The following is a 15,386-nucleotide window of genomic DNA, read 5'->3' on the forward strand; positions in this document are numbered from 1 at the left end:
ATGGCTCTTCTCGGTATTCTTATCCTTTATATTGACTAATCGAGTTTCCTTTTGAGACTTTATTTTACTTCGTCTGAGGATTTTCTTAAGTTTTTGTATAAACAGAGACAGCGTAGAGATAAAGCAATTCTCATTTTTCTCTTTCGTCAATTTCGGATGACAAGACTTATGATCAGGAGAGGTGACACGGTTGCGAATCAATTGATGATCATTTCTTGCCATATATTCGCGATCGAAAATTCTAATTTTTCCGACAATTGTGTTTCGCGAAAGAGTATTAAGGTTATTTCCTTCAATGATGGCATGTCTTTTAGATTCGTATCTAGATGGTAGCGATCGAAGGATTTTATTCACAATTTCCTTTTCAGGAATGGTCCTACCCAATGCACATGATGCATTAACAATTTCAGACAGTTTGTGATAAAAATCGTCGAACGAATCTTCTTCTTCTGCCATATAAATGTCATCCCATTCGGAATTAAGGTTTTGAAGCCTAGCTTCCTTTTCACTGTGGTTACCTTCGAATACGCTTTCTAAAGTATCCCAAGCTTCTTTAGACATAGTGCAAGATGCCACATAATGTCTAAGGTTTGGGGTAATAGCATGCAGAATGGCATTCAACCCATCGGAGTTTTGCCTTGCAGCAAATAACTCGGCAATATTGTACATACATAAATCTTTTGGTACAACCACATCTCTTTCCATACAACTGTAGTCGCATGTCCATTCACAACACATATCTATGACTGGAAGTCGCGCGATTGAAGAAATGTGCGCATAACAACTTTTCACCATAAATAGTTTGAGCCATCGAGGACTGGTGGTACATTAACAGAGATAACACTTTTGTCCATAGAGTCAGAAAAATTCCGGGACCTACTCCAGATTGAATACACACTGTATTAAACCGCGACAGACACTAGCCTACTCCAAGCTAACTTCGGAATGATCTATAGTTGAACCCCTACCAATCTCCCACTGATACAAGGTACAATTTTACTCCTACGCCTCTGATCCCAGCAAGACACTGCGTACTTGATTCCCTTTGCTGATCTCACCCACAACAAAGAGTTGCTGCAACCCAAAATCACAGACATGATAATAAACGAATCTGTCTTATACAGAAAAGTCTATCGAAAGGATAAATCTGTCTCCCACAGATAAACCCTAGGTTTTGTTCCGTCTTTAGATATAAAATCAAGGTAACATGAACCAATTGATAATCCGGACTTATATTCCCGAAGAACAGCCTAGATTAATCAATCACCTCTCTACAATCCTTCATGACTACACAAGCGAATTGCCGAGGAATCACAAACAGTGAGACGAAGATGTTTGTGACTTCTTTATCTTGCCTATCGGAGAACTCTCATGATATCAAGCCAATCAATCGATTGTACTCGTACGATAGAAGATGCAAGATCAGATCACACAACTACGATAAAAGTAGTATCGGTCTGGCTTCACAATCCCAATGAAGTTTTTAAGTCGTTAACTCGAGTTTAGAGAAGAAACTCAAGAGTTAATGGAGATCGACTCTAGCGAGAGCACTAGTAGAACACAACCATGTGGGGATTAGGTTTGCTCAATGCTAGATGTCTCCTTTATATACCCTTCAAATCAGGGTTTTGCCTTAGGTACAAAGAAAACTCTATTCACCGTTAGATGAAAACCTGATTTAGATTCAAGCCAATATCTCTCAACCGTTAGATCGAAAGACATAGCTTGTCACACACACTTGGGTACACATTTACTGGGTTTGAGAAAACCATACCCAAACGAGTACACGTATGTTGGTTCAACATGATAACCCAAAAGGTCAACCATATGAGCATCTCATATTAATCATGTTCTTCTTCACCATAAATAGTTCAATTGACTCAAATGAACTAGTTAAGAGTTTTTCAATTGCTATGAGATCTTATGTAACTACACAAGACACAATTGAAACATAGATGATTAGATCCGATTAGAATCGGCTCATGAACATTATAGCCATGGTTTGCATAAAGAATTCCTTAATAATTAATGTTTCATGTTCAGAGCACATCTTTAGATCATAACCTCTTAAGATCACAAACAAGTTCGCGGACTTAAGCTAATCGATTGAGTTTTCCAAACTCAGCAGAAATTCTCGGGTCAAGAACTTCCGCCAGTTCGCGAACTTAGCACACAAACGAGTTTTGGAAATCCTAGCAGAAATTCTCAGTCGAGAACTTCCGTTAGTTCGCGGACTGAGCATGCGGACTGGGTTCGCGGACTTGGCAAGCCGATTCCACAATCCTACCGATTTCTCTTGATCAACAAAGTTCGAAAACTTCGGTTCAAGGAATACATGGTTATATAATCTAAAATTTCATTTCAATCATTGAAACATTCTCAGAGGACGATACTCAGTCGTGAAGAACAACAAACCTTTCTCGTCAGAGCAATTTCCAAAGTGATTGAAACTTTCATGACTTTCATCACTAGGTGAAGATAAACGTGATCAAAGCGAAACGCTTTAACAACACATGATTTCGAGTAAAAGATAAGCAATGAATACTCAGCTCGAAATATCAAGTGTATATGATCTAGTCTATATAGCATACGAATTTTGTCTCATAAGAAGTAGGAGAAGAATAGATAGACTTTCGAGTGATAGATAAGTTCAAGTCTTCACATACTTTTTTGTTGATGAAGTTCCACGGTTCCTTGGTGTAGATCTTCGTCGTTGTCGTTGAATCACCATGAAGTCCTTGAGCTCAACTACACTTTTCCTATCCTAGTCTGAGACTTAGCTAATAGGCTAGAAATCAAGACTTTATAGTTCTGATCACTAACATTGACAAACATGCTTGATATAGCAACGCATGCGAGGTTGACCGAGATATGCTCTAACAACATGCACCAAGTCAAGCCATTGAAAATACACATGGATGTTGGAGAATCTTCAAAAACTCGTCTTGACAAAGGTAAAGAGGTCATCCAAGAACATCAACAACCACAACTACAATAACAACAGTCAACTAAGAACGTTCAGGAGTTGCATGCTCCACAGAAAGAACATCCCATTGGTAGGGTTAACGATCCAACAAAATCGTCCTACTCAACACAGTTCCCGACTCATCTTTCAGTTGAAATGACTCGGAGAGGTTTAGCTTGGAACCCAGTTTCGAGCCAACAGAAACCTGACAAAGATACTGCAGCAAACCAACCATCCCAGCCGCAAAACCAAGGCGTTAAAAAATTTGCCCATGCAAAAGCACCTGCCTTTAATTCTTCGGGTACATGGAAAGTCGGAAAGGAGGCAGATAAGAGGGCCCCACCAGGAGACAAGCCATCGATGCCAGCTCAAAGCCTTAGCCAACTCACTACACAGGTGGAGATCCAACACAACTCTGACTCACAGACCCATCAAATAGATAATTGCAAAGGTAAAGGTAAGTCCCACACTGAGTAGGCTAAGAGAAGCAATCAAGGAGCCGTGGACCACAACCCAAACCCGAACCCATCAGCATCACAACAAACAAAAGTGAAGCCGGGCATCAACATAATGCTAGCTTTTTTTGCACCGGAATATACTAAAACTTTGTTGAATGTGTTGTAGAAAAAGGATGCAAAGGTGACCCTTTTTGTCCATAATGTTAACGGCAAGCCGGAGGTGATATTTACCACCAATGCAACACCGAACAAACATTATGACATCATGAAGCCAATATCCACCTACAAGAGAAGGACAATCAAAACTCCGACAAAACTGCCGAAACATCTTATGCTGCCAAATAAACCGGACTTTGCAATGCAACCTCCACCACCCAAAGCAAGAAAGTATCTGTCATTGGCACAGTTAGATACCCAACATGCCCTAAAACAAAGAGCATTGGTGTTTGACGTACCAACCACAAGAACCATGAAGCCGAGAAGCACTAGAAACTACACCAGACTACCACAAGACCACACAATCATTATTGGTTTTCCGGCTTCAAAGGACCATGCCAATATCTTGACAATCTCTAAACTACGTGCGTACACATGCAGGTTTAGACCAAGTTTATTTTTATTTTTTTCTAGAAACTCTTGCTACTTCTTCACATATGTCTTTTTTGGAAACTTCTTTAGGTTTTAATGGCTCTTGTACTGTACCTAGTGTAGGACATAAAGGTGGCCTCTGTTTGGTGTGGACATCCCACCTTAATATGTCAATCTTAGTAGCAAATCAAAATGTTATTCATGCTTACATTAGGCCTGCATCTTTGTATTCTACTCAACCATGGATGTTCATTGGAATTTATGGACCTCCACAACCTGCACCAAGGAAAATCTTTTAGCAATCGTTTGATGACTTCATCACAACTCCTACAGTCTCATGGCTACTCATGGGTGACTTCAATAATATTGTAGCTCAACATGAAAAGAAAGGAGACAGACCAGTGACGACTAGTCAGGTCATATTTTTCAACCACTTCATCAATAACAATGGCCGCATTGACTTAGGGTTCCATAGAGATGACTACACATGGTCAAACAACTAAACTGATGAAGGGTTTATCATGGAAAGACTAGACAGAGGGCTTGCAACTCAGTCTTGGCTGGACAACAACCCCAATGCTCTCCTCATACATCTTCCAAGAATTGGATCGGACCATGCTCCAATATTGCTGATGGAACGAGCCATGACAAGAAGAGATGCTAAACTTTTCCGCATAGAGCATCTATGGTTCCTACATTCTCAGATGAAAGAAATTGTCATCACAACTTGGCAGCAACATCAGTCACCGGAGGTGGCGAACAACCTTCTCATTAGAATGTCGGAAACATCAAAAGATTTGCAACATTTTCATAAACAGACTTTTGGCCATCTACCATAATTACTCCGAGAAGCGGAATTCCAGATAAAGCTGACACAAGCGACATGTGCTACAACTGTGGGAAGTGAACTTCTGATTTGGCTTCAACATGAAAAAGAAACGAGAAATTCTCATCTTATGTTACTGCATTGTCACGACACCTATTGGAAGCAAATAGCTAGAGTTGAATGGCTGCAGAGTGGTGACCTTAACACAATGTTCTTCCATACAAAGGCAACGATAACTGTTTGCACGACTTGCTCACATTCTCATCATGTATGAACACACATATTGTAGACCGCCAGACCAAAACCCTAGTTAATATCCCCCATGTGACACGATTGATGTCTCGTGATTTTAGTTAATAAGTTGTTGACTTGATGAGATGATGAGTCTTTGTATTGCTGAGTTGAACATGATTTGCAAATGTTCTCGGACTCATGAATTGAACGTTTCTGTTGAGACAGAGGTACAATTGTCGAATAAATATTGATAGTTAAGGTGAGCAAATATTACTTATTTGATGAATTGTTGAATATTGATAGTGAACTAATATTCCTTAGTGTGAGAAAATATTGCTCATCTGAGAAAATGTTGCTCGTTTGATGAATTATTGGTAGCAGAACCAACTAAAATATTAATTTAAAATACTAGCAACTAAACCGAGTATAACCAATTAAAATGTTGATCATGGGATCAATGTAAAATTATTAGTGTTTGAATCTGGAATTATGAACCTTTATGAGACCTAGTTTTGATTATATATCAAAACCCTAATTTTGATCAATTGCTGATCAATTGATGATTTATTGAAAATCAACCACATAGTGAAGGAGGGACCGGCTACATGAGATGATGAGTCGACCATGTAGCGCCCAGATGCTCGTTTCACCGTTAAAAGAAATGAAGCAACCAAGACAATGATTATGAGTATGTATAGAATGGATCTGAATTGCAACTAAGGGAAGCTTCTTGGTTGTTGCTTCTTAATGGTAGTGATGGCAGTTGAGCCTTGAGGAAATAATAATGCTTGAGAGTTTGGAAGGCAGCAAGTATTTTCAGCGATGGAGGGGAACCCCATGTGAAGTTTTACCATGAATGGGCATGTTGCGTCAGCACAGGATAAAATAACTTGATCAAATCCAAAGATTAAAAACCTATCAAAACATACTCTTGAGTGGAGTTGCTGATCTCTCCAGGCCACCGTCTTAAAATTAAAATTTGATTTAACTTTTCACCTGCCACTGTGAGTGACTGTGGATCTATAGCCCTGGTTCAGTGTTTGACAAATGATTTTTCTTTTTCCACTCGCTTTGCTCATACATAAGTGTTTCCATTGTACATTATTGTATTGACTCTTGAAAATATAAAGCTCGGTATTACATGTTAAAATTTATATGGCAATAATCTCACATTTTCTTTTATCTTTGAATGTACGAAAAATGATAATACCTACTACCAGTTGCTAGAAAATGACTGATGTACTAGTAAATGTAGTGTGTCAGTGTTAAATAAATCAGCACTAGTTTAAGCAGTATTCAGAAAGAGGATAAATATCCTAGAAGATGCAGTAGATGTATGTGTTCACCAACATTGCCTAAGATGATTCCATTTTTAGGAAAGGGAAGTCTTATCAATTCCATTTTGATGATTTCATCGACTTAATTTACTTTACTTCATCTACCAACTTAATTAACGGTTGAACTTATCTAAAATGTATAAAAAACCCATTCTTATTCCTTCGGGTTTGTTTACTGTTAGCTGATTGAAGACTAATTAATTATTTCCTAAAGTTAGCCGGAATATTTTAGGAAAAGGGTTTCCTAAACCGGTTATAATTCTTGGTGGCCAAGTTTGTAACCTATATAAATAGGTAATTAGGCCTTGTAGAATTGTATTGTGCAGAAAACGATTAAGAGATCGGTGAGATATTTCTTGTATAGCTTTTAGGGCTAAAGCTAGGGTTTCGTTTTAAGAACATATTGGTGAGGAACAAGAGACAAGGTTATCGTCTCGGGTAATTATTGCGGTGTAACCAAGGGTTTGCTGGGATTCACACGACGTTGTTATCGTTTCTCTCCATAGTGGATTTGAGTTGGTGCGTCTCAAAGTGGACGTAGACAATATATACAAGTTGTATGTATTGGTTGAACCACTATATATCTTATGTCTTGTGAGTTGATTTATCTTTCTCGTATTTTCATAGTTGCTTGTGCTTGGTTTACTTATTATTCATCATAATATCTCAAGATCCGTTATTCCGCGGTTGTGAGTGATTCCCTAAGAAAATCCTGACAAATGGTATCAGAGCTCGGGGTTAGAGCTTTAGGGTTTATCGTAGTACGATTGGAGTGGGAGTTATGGGTGATAATAACGAAAGTACGGTATCTAGGGTTAAAGTTTTTAATGGGAAGAACTTTGCGTTTTGGAAGTCTCAGATGGAAGACTATTTATATGAGAAAGACCTTGTTGATCCATTGGGTGGAGTTGCGAAAAAGGGAGCACACAAAGACGATGAATGGACAACTCTTGATCGCAAGTGTGTAGCCGTGATCCGTAGATGTCTAACGGAGGAAGTCTACAATAACGTACAAGAGGAAGCTAGTACGAAGGATATTATGGATAAACTTGAAAAGTTATATCAAAAGTCATCAGCCTCGGGGAAGATTATGTTGTGTGAACAATTATTTAATCTAAAGATGCAAGAAGGCGAAGCGATTTTAGAACATCTTGGGAAGTTTAAAATCAATTATTTCTCAGCTTTCAAAAGTTAGTATTACTTTTGATGATGAAGTTCAAGCTTTACGGTTGTTGTCGTCATTACCAAAGAGTTGGGAGACTACAAGGACAACCATTAGCAATTCCGCAGAGAGCAAGAAGTTGAAGCTTGATGATGTGCAACAAAGGTTAATTGTTAAATAGGAGAGAAGAATATAACAAGGTTATGTTTCTAATTCTTCAAGCTCGACCTTAAGTATGCATGAAGAATACAGAGGCAAGAGTTCAAATAGGAACAACAACAAGACTAGATGGAAGTCTAGAGGAAAGTCTAGGGGGAGATCTCAATCCCAGACTAGAGGTGTTGTTGAGTGTTGGGCGTGTAAGAAAGTAGGACACTTCAAGTGCGATTGTCCGGAAAACAAAGGTGCTAATAATGGTGGAAACAAAGGTAATCAAGAAGAGGTCAACGTAGTTGCAGCTGCGGAACCGGTGAAGGTCCTTTTTGATAACAAGAAGGTGATTATGGAAGGTTTTCTAATACTCTCTGAGGACAAGCAAGATGAGTCTTGGATTATAGACTCAGGAGCTTTTTTCCATGCAACGGGTGATAAGAGTATTATGATCTCTTATAAAGAAGGATATTGTGGCCAAGTATTCTTAGGTGACGGTGAAGCATGGGACATCATCGGTTTGGGTGATGTGATCTTGAATGTCAACGGTTCGACATGGAAATTGAAGGATGTACGACACGTTCCAAATTTGAAGAAGAACTTGGTGTCTGTGGGCCAAGTTTGTGATGATGACTGTGAATTTGTGTTAACGAAACACAATTGGAAAGTAAAGAAAGGAGCTATGGTGTTATCTCGTGGAGTTAGAGTCGGTACTCTATACCGGACATCAGATGGAACTACTTTAGCAGTGGCTAGTAGTGGTGAAGACACTAACTTATGGCATAGAAGATTAGGGCACATGAGTGAGAAAAACATGAAGATTCTATGTTCGGGAGGATATCTACCTAAGGTGAATTCTGTTGATATGAGTTTTTGTGAAGACTGTGTTCTTGGAAAGCAAAAACGGGTTAGTTTCAGCAGAGGAGGAAGAGACTTGAGAAGTGCAAAACTTGATTTGGTTCACACGGATGTATGGGGACCAATTGATGTTGCATCTCACAGCGGGTTCCAATATTATGTCACCTTTATTGATGATCACTCAAGAAAGGTGTGGCTTTACTTCATGAAGAATAAGTTCGAAGTGTATAAAGTGTTTAAGAAGTGGCTTTACTTTATGTCAAGGGATCAGAACTTCAGTATTGTTCTTTTAGAATTTAATTAATTTTTGTTCTAACTTCAGTTCAATGGGATCGGTGAGCATGGTACACGGTTAATCATTTACAATCTGTGGGAGGATGATCAAGGTGAACTGGAGCTTGATTTTCAATCCGATCCACATGTATGTTTTCTTTATCCTTTGCTCTCAATGAATACCATATTGTCAGGCGCTTATTTGATAATATTCAGAATGTAATGCTGTAAATACTTAATTCAGAAATAGAAAAAAACTTTACTTACTGTTAATATGTTTGATCAATATCAGTTTTATGATTTATCCATGTGGTTCGGGCTAACAAAAATGTCTGAAATGTGACAGGACATCCAAATAAGAGGGGTCAACCGAGATGAGAAGAAGATAGAGATGGCAAAAAAAATTCCCAACTCTAGACACTACCTGACTTATCGGCACTCATTAAGGGTATGTGATTATGTTGTGTTATCCCCGATGTGTATCACATTCTATGATCATTTAAGTGTTTTCTTCCTCTTTTAGTGAATTTGGGGTTCTCGTTCTGCATCGTTCATCTTCGGTAGTCATAGCTGGTGCTAGGCTAAGTTTTCCTTAATTTTGACATGGCAGAGCTTGGTGTTTCTTTGGTTTCATCTCCCATAAAACATTCATATCTTTACCAGTTTCGAGCCTTTGTTAATTTACCTTTGGTCCTCGTATTTACTGAAAATTTACTTGTTTCTTTCCTTTTATTTTTTCTTTTTCATGTCTGGATTCTTTTCGTTGATCTTTTTGCTTAGCACCATTATCTCAATGTGGCAGAGCTATGCATCTATCCTCTATCTCAGAATTCCACTTCGCTTCCGAATGGTTCTCCGTGGTAAAGATATTGTTCACCACAATCTCATTAATGATATGATGTTAGCTCAAGAGATTACTTATAGGCCACAACCTGGTGCCGACGGTATGCTGAAGGATCCAAATGTAGGATATTTCTTCTTCTTACGACACAGTGAATACTTAGCTGATATCCCTGAAAGCTATCTAGCCTAAACTTTGAACTTGGTCTTTCCCGCTTGGATATCAGGTGGTTGCAACTGTGACGATGGGATTTGTAAAGGACGCTAAAGACCATATTGATGTCCAAGGATTCAGTGTTTATCACAAGAACCGCCTTATCAAGGTTTTTATTCATCTTTGATTGCTGTACAACTGATTCTTGTTGTTTATTGTTTTATTTGATTAAAACAGACTTCTTTCCCTGATGAACTAAACTGACTTGATATTTTTCTCATCCTGCTAGCCATTTTGGAGGGTTTGGAATCCCTCAGGAAGTGATGGTCGCGGAGTTATAGGTATCCATCGTTTGTAATAATATATCTTACATTGATCAGTTGAGGCCAGAGGAACATCTAATGTGGTGTGTTACAAATACAGGTGTACTGGAGGCTAACTTTGTTGAGCCAGCTCATGATAAACAAGGGTTTGAGCGTACAACTGTGCTTGCTAGGCTTGAAGCACGACTTGTCCAGATGCAGAAGACATACTGGTCAGTTACTTCCTTTTCTCATTATTGAAGGATGTTTTTGCTTTCTTAGCGATTCTTAATTGTCTATCTTGTTACATCCAGGACCACACTCTGTCATAAAGTTGGATACTCGTGTCGACGTAACAAGAAGCTTGTAGCAGCTGGAGGTATGTCACAATTTATTTCATTATTCAACTCTTAATTTGGATTTGGAAGACCAGATATATTTCTTACGCTCTGGATGGTCTACATGTGTAGATAGTTCGCCTGATTTTCTTCTTCGGCAATCATCCAAAAGTACGATGGGATCTACATCATGTTGGGAACCTGTTAACGGAAATGGGAACATGTACGGTAAAGGTGCGAACGGAAAGCCAACCAGCAGATTTCGACCTAGATCAAGTTCTTCGGAAGAGGATGACAGTGACTCTGAAAGGCCGCCTGGCATTCGAAAGAAAACAAAATACCAGTGGCAAAGGTCGAAGGATAGGTCAGACATAAACAGTAGTGAATCTGATGTGATTATACAACAGTTGGAAGCGGAGAACAGTGAATTGAAGAACAGGTAAATTTAGTCTCTTTAGTAGAAGTTATTTGAGTTACATGTGCCATACTTTCGGTTAGCATATCTCCAATGTCCCTTGTCTTCTACATGTGTGTTGTAGTTTAAGCAAAATGAAAGAATCCTTCTTGCGCGATATTGACTATGAAAGGGACAGAGTTAAACAACTAACTACACTATTAAACGGGAATGGCCCTACCAACTCTGATCCAGCGACTCTAAGCCGGCTGCGGACGGAGAATCATGAACTGCAGGACAGGTGATTATATATGCTCATGACTCCATGTTCAGTACTTTGTAGTTTGCTTGATTAAACAGTAAAGATGGGCCTCTTTACCATCTTTGTTTGTGTTGTAGAATGAAGAAAATGGAAGCATTGTTCTCTCATGACGTGCAGTCTGAAAAAGAGAGATGTAATTTACTACAGGCTAAAGTAAGTGTGCTTGTCTATTGATATTTTTCTTGAGTTAACCAGTCCGTTATTACAATCTCCTTTGGATGTGTTCGTGAAAGTTCGGGCTAGCAGTACCTGTTGTGGTTTTAGATTTTTGGTTGCCATATGACTGCTGTACTTGAGTTGTAAAGAATCTTATAGTTTTGGTGTTTCTGAATCATTAGTTAAAGGAATCAGAGGAAAAGATTGTAGAAATGAATAAAGAACAGGAAGCCTTCATTGATATATTTGCCGAGGAGAGATGCCGGCGAGAGAAAGAGGAGGAAAACTTGAGGAGCAAATTAAAGGTGAGAAGCTTTTATCCATGGGTGGTTGTTCGTTTGTACACGCGTGAGACTATTATAGTTGATTATTGTTAACACCTGTCTTTTTTCTGTTTGAAGGATGCTTCTAATACCATACAAGAGTTGCTCGATAAAGTTCGGCAGCTTGAGAAGTCCGACGGCAGAACTTAAAACCACTGGTGGTACTGGCATGAAAGATGATGTTTTTCTTCGCAAGTGGTAATGATCGGTGATGAAGGTTCTGAAGGACTTTATATTACACAGGCACATTCGGGTATCCGAACTTCCACAACAACTGATCAAACCTGACATGGAATGCCTTCCACAATGTTATTATTTATTCCCTTGTACGCTCTCTCACTATGTAACCTATGTAGCAAATATTGTTCAGGGGTATTTGGTGTTAATAATGTAACCTATGCTGTCTTTCCTAATTTGGTCTGAAATATCTGGTGTACATTTCAATGACATTCAATTAGTTGACTCTCATGCGATTCAAACGCTTAGTTTCACCTGTAAGTTGGATTTTTCATTTTTTTTGTTTGTTTGAAGCATTGTGTTTTAGTTTCTGTTGTGGACTAGTAAACATTGGCAGTCGTTGAGTGTTGGGTCCTGACTGGGTCAGAGCTTCCCAAGCTCTATGATGGGGCAAAATTATAGATCCATAATTTAGAGAAACTCTGCAATCTACCGATTTTGATACAAGACAAGCTGGTCATTGAGTCATAGACTTGCCATCGCCGCACTTCATTCAAGTCTTTAGAGACTTTAAGCAAATGCTCTCAAGGTACAGCACGTAAGCCATGCAACTAACTCCGATGCGACTTTGATTGCGTGGTCAGTGTGTTGGTGGTAACAAGAGTTGATGTACTACATATGGGCCTATTGGGTGCTCTTGTCATTGGAATCGTTGATTCTGTCAAAAGTGAAAGAAAACCCTAGTTTTACTTTGTAACTGATCATATTCCCGATCAATTCAGGGACTTACGGAATCACGATCCTTCCACATCTTAAAGTTACCGAGTCCAAATATAACCGACTGCTGGTGTCTCAAATCTGTTGTCCGAGGGATTTGCATGCTTGACAATTCTTAACTGCTTTGAACCGCTCATGACTTATTAAGCGCTCCAACCATAGTTTTACACCATCGATGTTACCAATTCGATCTATATTCCGTCCTAAAGAAAGAAAGAAAGAAAGAGACATTCAACATTTAGAGACCGCTGCACGGTTTCCTAGTTTATAGCGCTGAACAGTATTTTCCTAAAATCTCTAAATATCCTAAAAATAATTCAATAAAATCAAAAGTTTGATTTAGGATTTAGGTTTCTTTGTACTATCCTTCTCTCCCCTCCATATATATATATATATGTATATGTTTCGGCAAGCCATTCAAATCCTCCTTTTCTAGTGAGAAAACAATGGAGTCATACAACTGTTCACTCCCAGAAGATATCATAACAGATATACTTTCTCGGTTGCCAGCCGTGTTTCTGTTATCCCTAAAACAAGTATGCAAAACATGGAGAGATCTTCTGGTTGGTCCCAACTTTGCTCGTATCCATCTCCGTCGCCAGCAATATGTTGATCAGGGCATTACTCATGATGCTTCTATAAGTAACAACTATAAGGTGAGTTTTCTTTGCTTTCTAGAATCTACAGAAAATCAGTATCAACAGTCAATCCACTACAGAGAGTACCTTGATGATGAAAACCTTGAGAACTTATCAAACAGGAAATTTACAATAAATTTTAAGGGTCTTCCAGTTGATTCATGCAATGGGTTAATCTGTTTGTCTTCGGTCGACCGTCTCCATTGGGTCGAGGAATCTCCCATTGAAACCAGCAGTGAAGTCCAGGAATTTCCCATTGAAACCAGAACTGAATATAGAGTTCCAAACCTGAAACAGTTCACCTATGTCCACAATGATCCAACCTATATCTTTAATCCTGTTACCGGAGAAGAGTTGAGGCTTCCAGAGTTGTTGGTTCCTGATACTATTGTGGGTCACCAACTTACACTGTCAGTAGGGTTTGGTTATCTTCCTTCAACTGGTGAATACAAGGTTGTCAGAATTTATTACCAACCAAAGGACGTACTAAAGTACGACCGAACTCCGGTCGGAAAGGTCCAGGTATACACTCTTGGAGGGGAAAGCAGTAGTAGTGGGCACTGGAGAAACAAATGTGATATTCCTTACCACTTTGGGCAATCAGATGGTGTTTTCTTCAATGGAGCGCTTCACTGGGTGCAGTACGGCCACGGTGATAGAGAAAGGATTATGGCTTTCGATTTGGGAACAGAGGAGTTTTTTGTCGTCAAGTCGCCACCTGATTGTTTTCAGGGTGATAGCGCTCACGGTTATGAACTTTGCCGTCTGGGAGGTTGTTTAGGTGTTTATCACAACAAAGATTGTTATAATAGGAATGACAGAAGCTGGGATATATGGGTGTTAAAGAAGACCGAAAACGATACGAGTTTTGTAATGGACGAGAACGAAGAGTACTATGATTCTTCTTGGAGTTGGAGTAGGATATTCAGTATAGATCAAGCCGAGTTGAGTTATGATGATTGTCTGCCGCTGTCCGTCACGAAGAGTGGTGAAATTTTATTTAAATACCGTCAACTATCTGCATTGTGCATCTATGAACCAAAAACAGCAACTTTTAGAACAATACCTTGCCTTTTTAATATGGATCCATGGTTAGATACTTGCATGGTTCTTCATGTGAACACCTTTGTTTCTTTAAAAGGTATCGCACGAGAATTGCAAGAAATAGTTGGATCGTGAGGCATATTACGCGAGTTCTATCCTATCTTTCTTTTGTTATTATTTTGAATGTAGGATGATGTCGTGGGAATTATTAGTCCTACATTATCTGAATTATCTATATAATTTTCCATTTTATAATTTTAAGGGCCACTCACTCAATTTACTTTTCCAGATTTATTGTCTACGTGTTAGAACCAACGAGGCTATGAGGGGTTATTACTTATTAGTATTAGTCTTATCTTAGCCCATGTGCACCTTTAACAAGTTTGGTTTGCCTGGTAGCTAAAAACCAAAAAATGGTCGTGGGCATTGACTAGAGTCAAGATTTCAAAATCGCATATCAACACGAAGAACATAACCATCCAATTGAACCAATCACTTAGTAGATTCTTACAAGAATCTGTAAGATTTAGGAAACACAACTGGGGCTTAAATTCTTCTCCAGGCAACTCTGTGTCTGAATTTCTGGATTTTATTTTCTCACGCTTCTGTCCCCACCGTCATCTCCACCAATGGAATCTCAAGCACCTCCTCCCACCACCAATACAGTTTGAAGCCCCTCGAAAAACTCACAACCTCAACCACTTCACAAAGCTCCTCTGAAAAGCTGCTTCGAGAACACCATCAAACCCCATGCGATACTCTTTCTGTAGATACTCCTTCTGATTCCCCAATGAAGTAATTAAAAAACCCTTCTGTCACTGAAGATTCACGACAAACCTTTTATTCCTTCTCCTCCGCATCTGTCTCGAGTAGCAACAACACTTTTACATCTGTCTCCCATAGATAAACCCAAGGTTTTGTTCCGTCTTTAGATATAAAATCAAGGTAACATGAACCAATTGATAATCCAGACTTATATTCCCGAAGAACAGCCTAGATTAATCAATCACCTCTCTACAGTCCTTTCTGACTACACAAGCGGATTGTCGAGGAATCACAAACAGTGAGAC

General features: G+C 39.0%; 2 protein-coding genes across 2 annotated transcripts; both read left to right on the forward strand.

Annotated features, from left to right (window-relative positions):
- Positions 1-8,858: 8,858 nt before the first annotated feature.
- On the forward strand, positions 8,859-12,148 carry LOC113281090 (protein MICRORCHIDIA 4-like). The gene is made up of 12 exons (XM_026529735.1): positions 8,859-8,999; positions 9,198-9,299; positions 9,654-9,815; positions 9,919-10,014; positions 10,135-10,186; positions 10,269-10,380; positions 10,462-10,526; positions 10,618-10,924; positions 11,025-11,180; positions 11,279-11,354; positions 11,540-11,662; positions 11,759-12,148. Exons 2-12 carry the CDS (start codon positions 9,243-9,245, stop codon positions 11,828-11,830), a joined length of 1,278 nt encoding a protein of 425 aa, XP_026385520.1. The 5' UTR covers positions 8,859-8,999; positions 9,198-9,242; the 3' UTR covers positions 11,831-12,148.
- A 932-nt stretch (positions 12,149-13,080) lies between these two features.
- Positions 13,081-14,451, forward strand: LOC113278816 (F-box protein At3g07870-like). The gene has a single exon (XM_026527558.1). It carries the CDS (start codon positions 13,081-13,083, stop codon positions 14,449-14,451), a length of 1,371 nt encoding a protein of 456 aa, XP_026383343.1.
- The last annotated feature ends 935 nt before the right edge of the window (positions 14,452-15,386 follow it).

The sequence above is a fragment of the Papaver somniferum genome, chromosome 5, assembly GCF_003573695.1.
Source record: "Papaver somniferum cultivar HN1 chromosome 5, ASM357369v1, whole genome shotgun sequence".
In the NCBI taxonomy this organism is placed as follows: Eukaryota; Viridiplantae; Streptophyta; class Magnoliopsida; order Ranunculales; family Papaveraceae; genus Papaver; species Papaver somniferum.

Excerpts from the sequence above, each read along its gene's own strand:
- LOC113281090 (XM_026529735.1), top strand. The coding sequence starts at position 9,243 with ATGGCAAAAAAAATTCCCAACTCTAGACACTACCTGACTTATCGGCAC. Across the intron at positions 10,527-10,617 it reads GAAGCTTGTAGCAGCTGGAG|ATAGTTCGCCTGATTTTCTT; the intron begins GTATGTCACAAT and ends CTACATGTGTAG. Across the intron at positions 11,181-11,278 it reads AATCATGAACTGCAGGACAG|AATGAAGAAAATGGAAGCAT; the intron begins GTGATTATATAT and ends TTTGTGTTGTAG.
- LOC113278816 (XM_026527558.1), top strand. The coding sequence starts at position 13,081 with ATGGAGTCATACAACTGTTCACTCCCAGAAGATATCATAACAGATATA.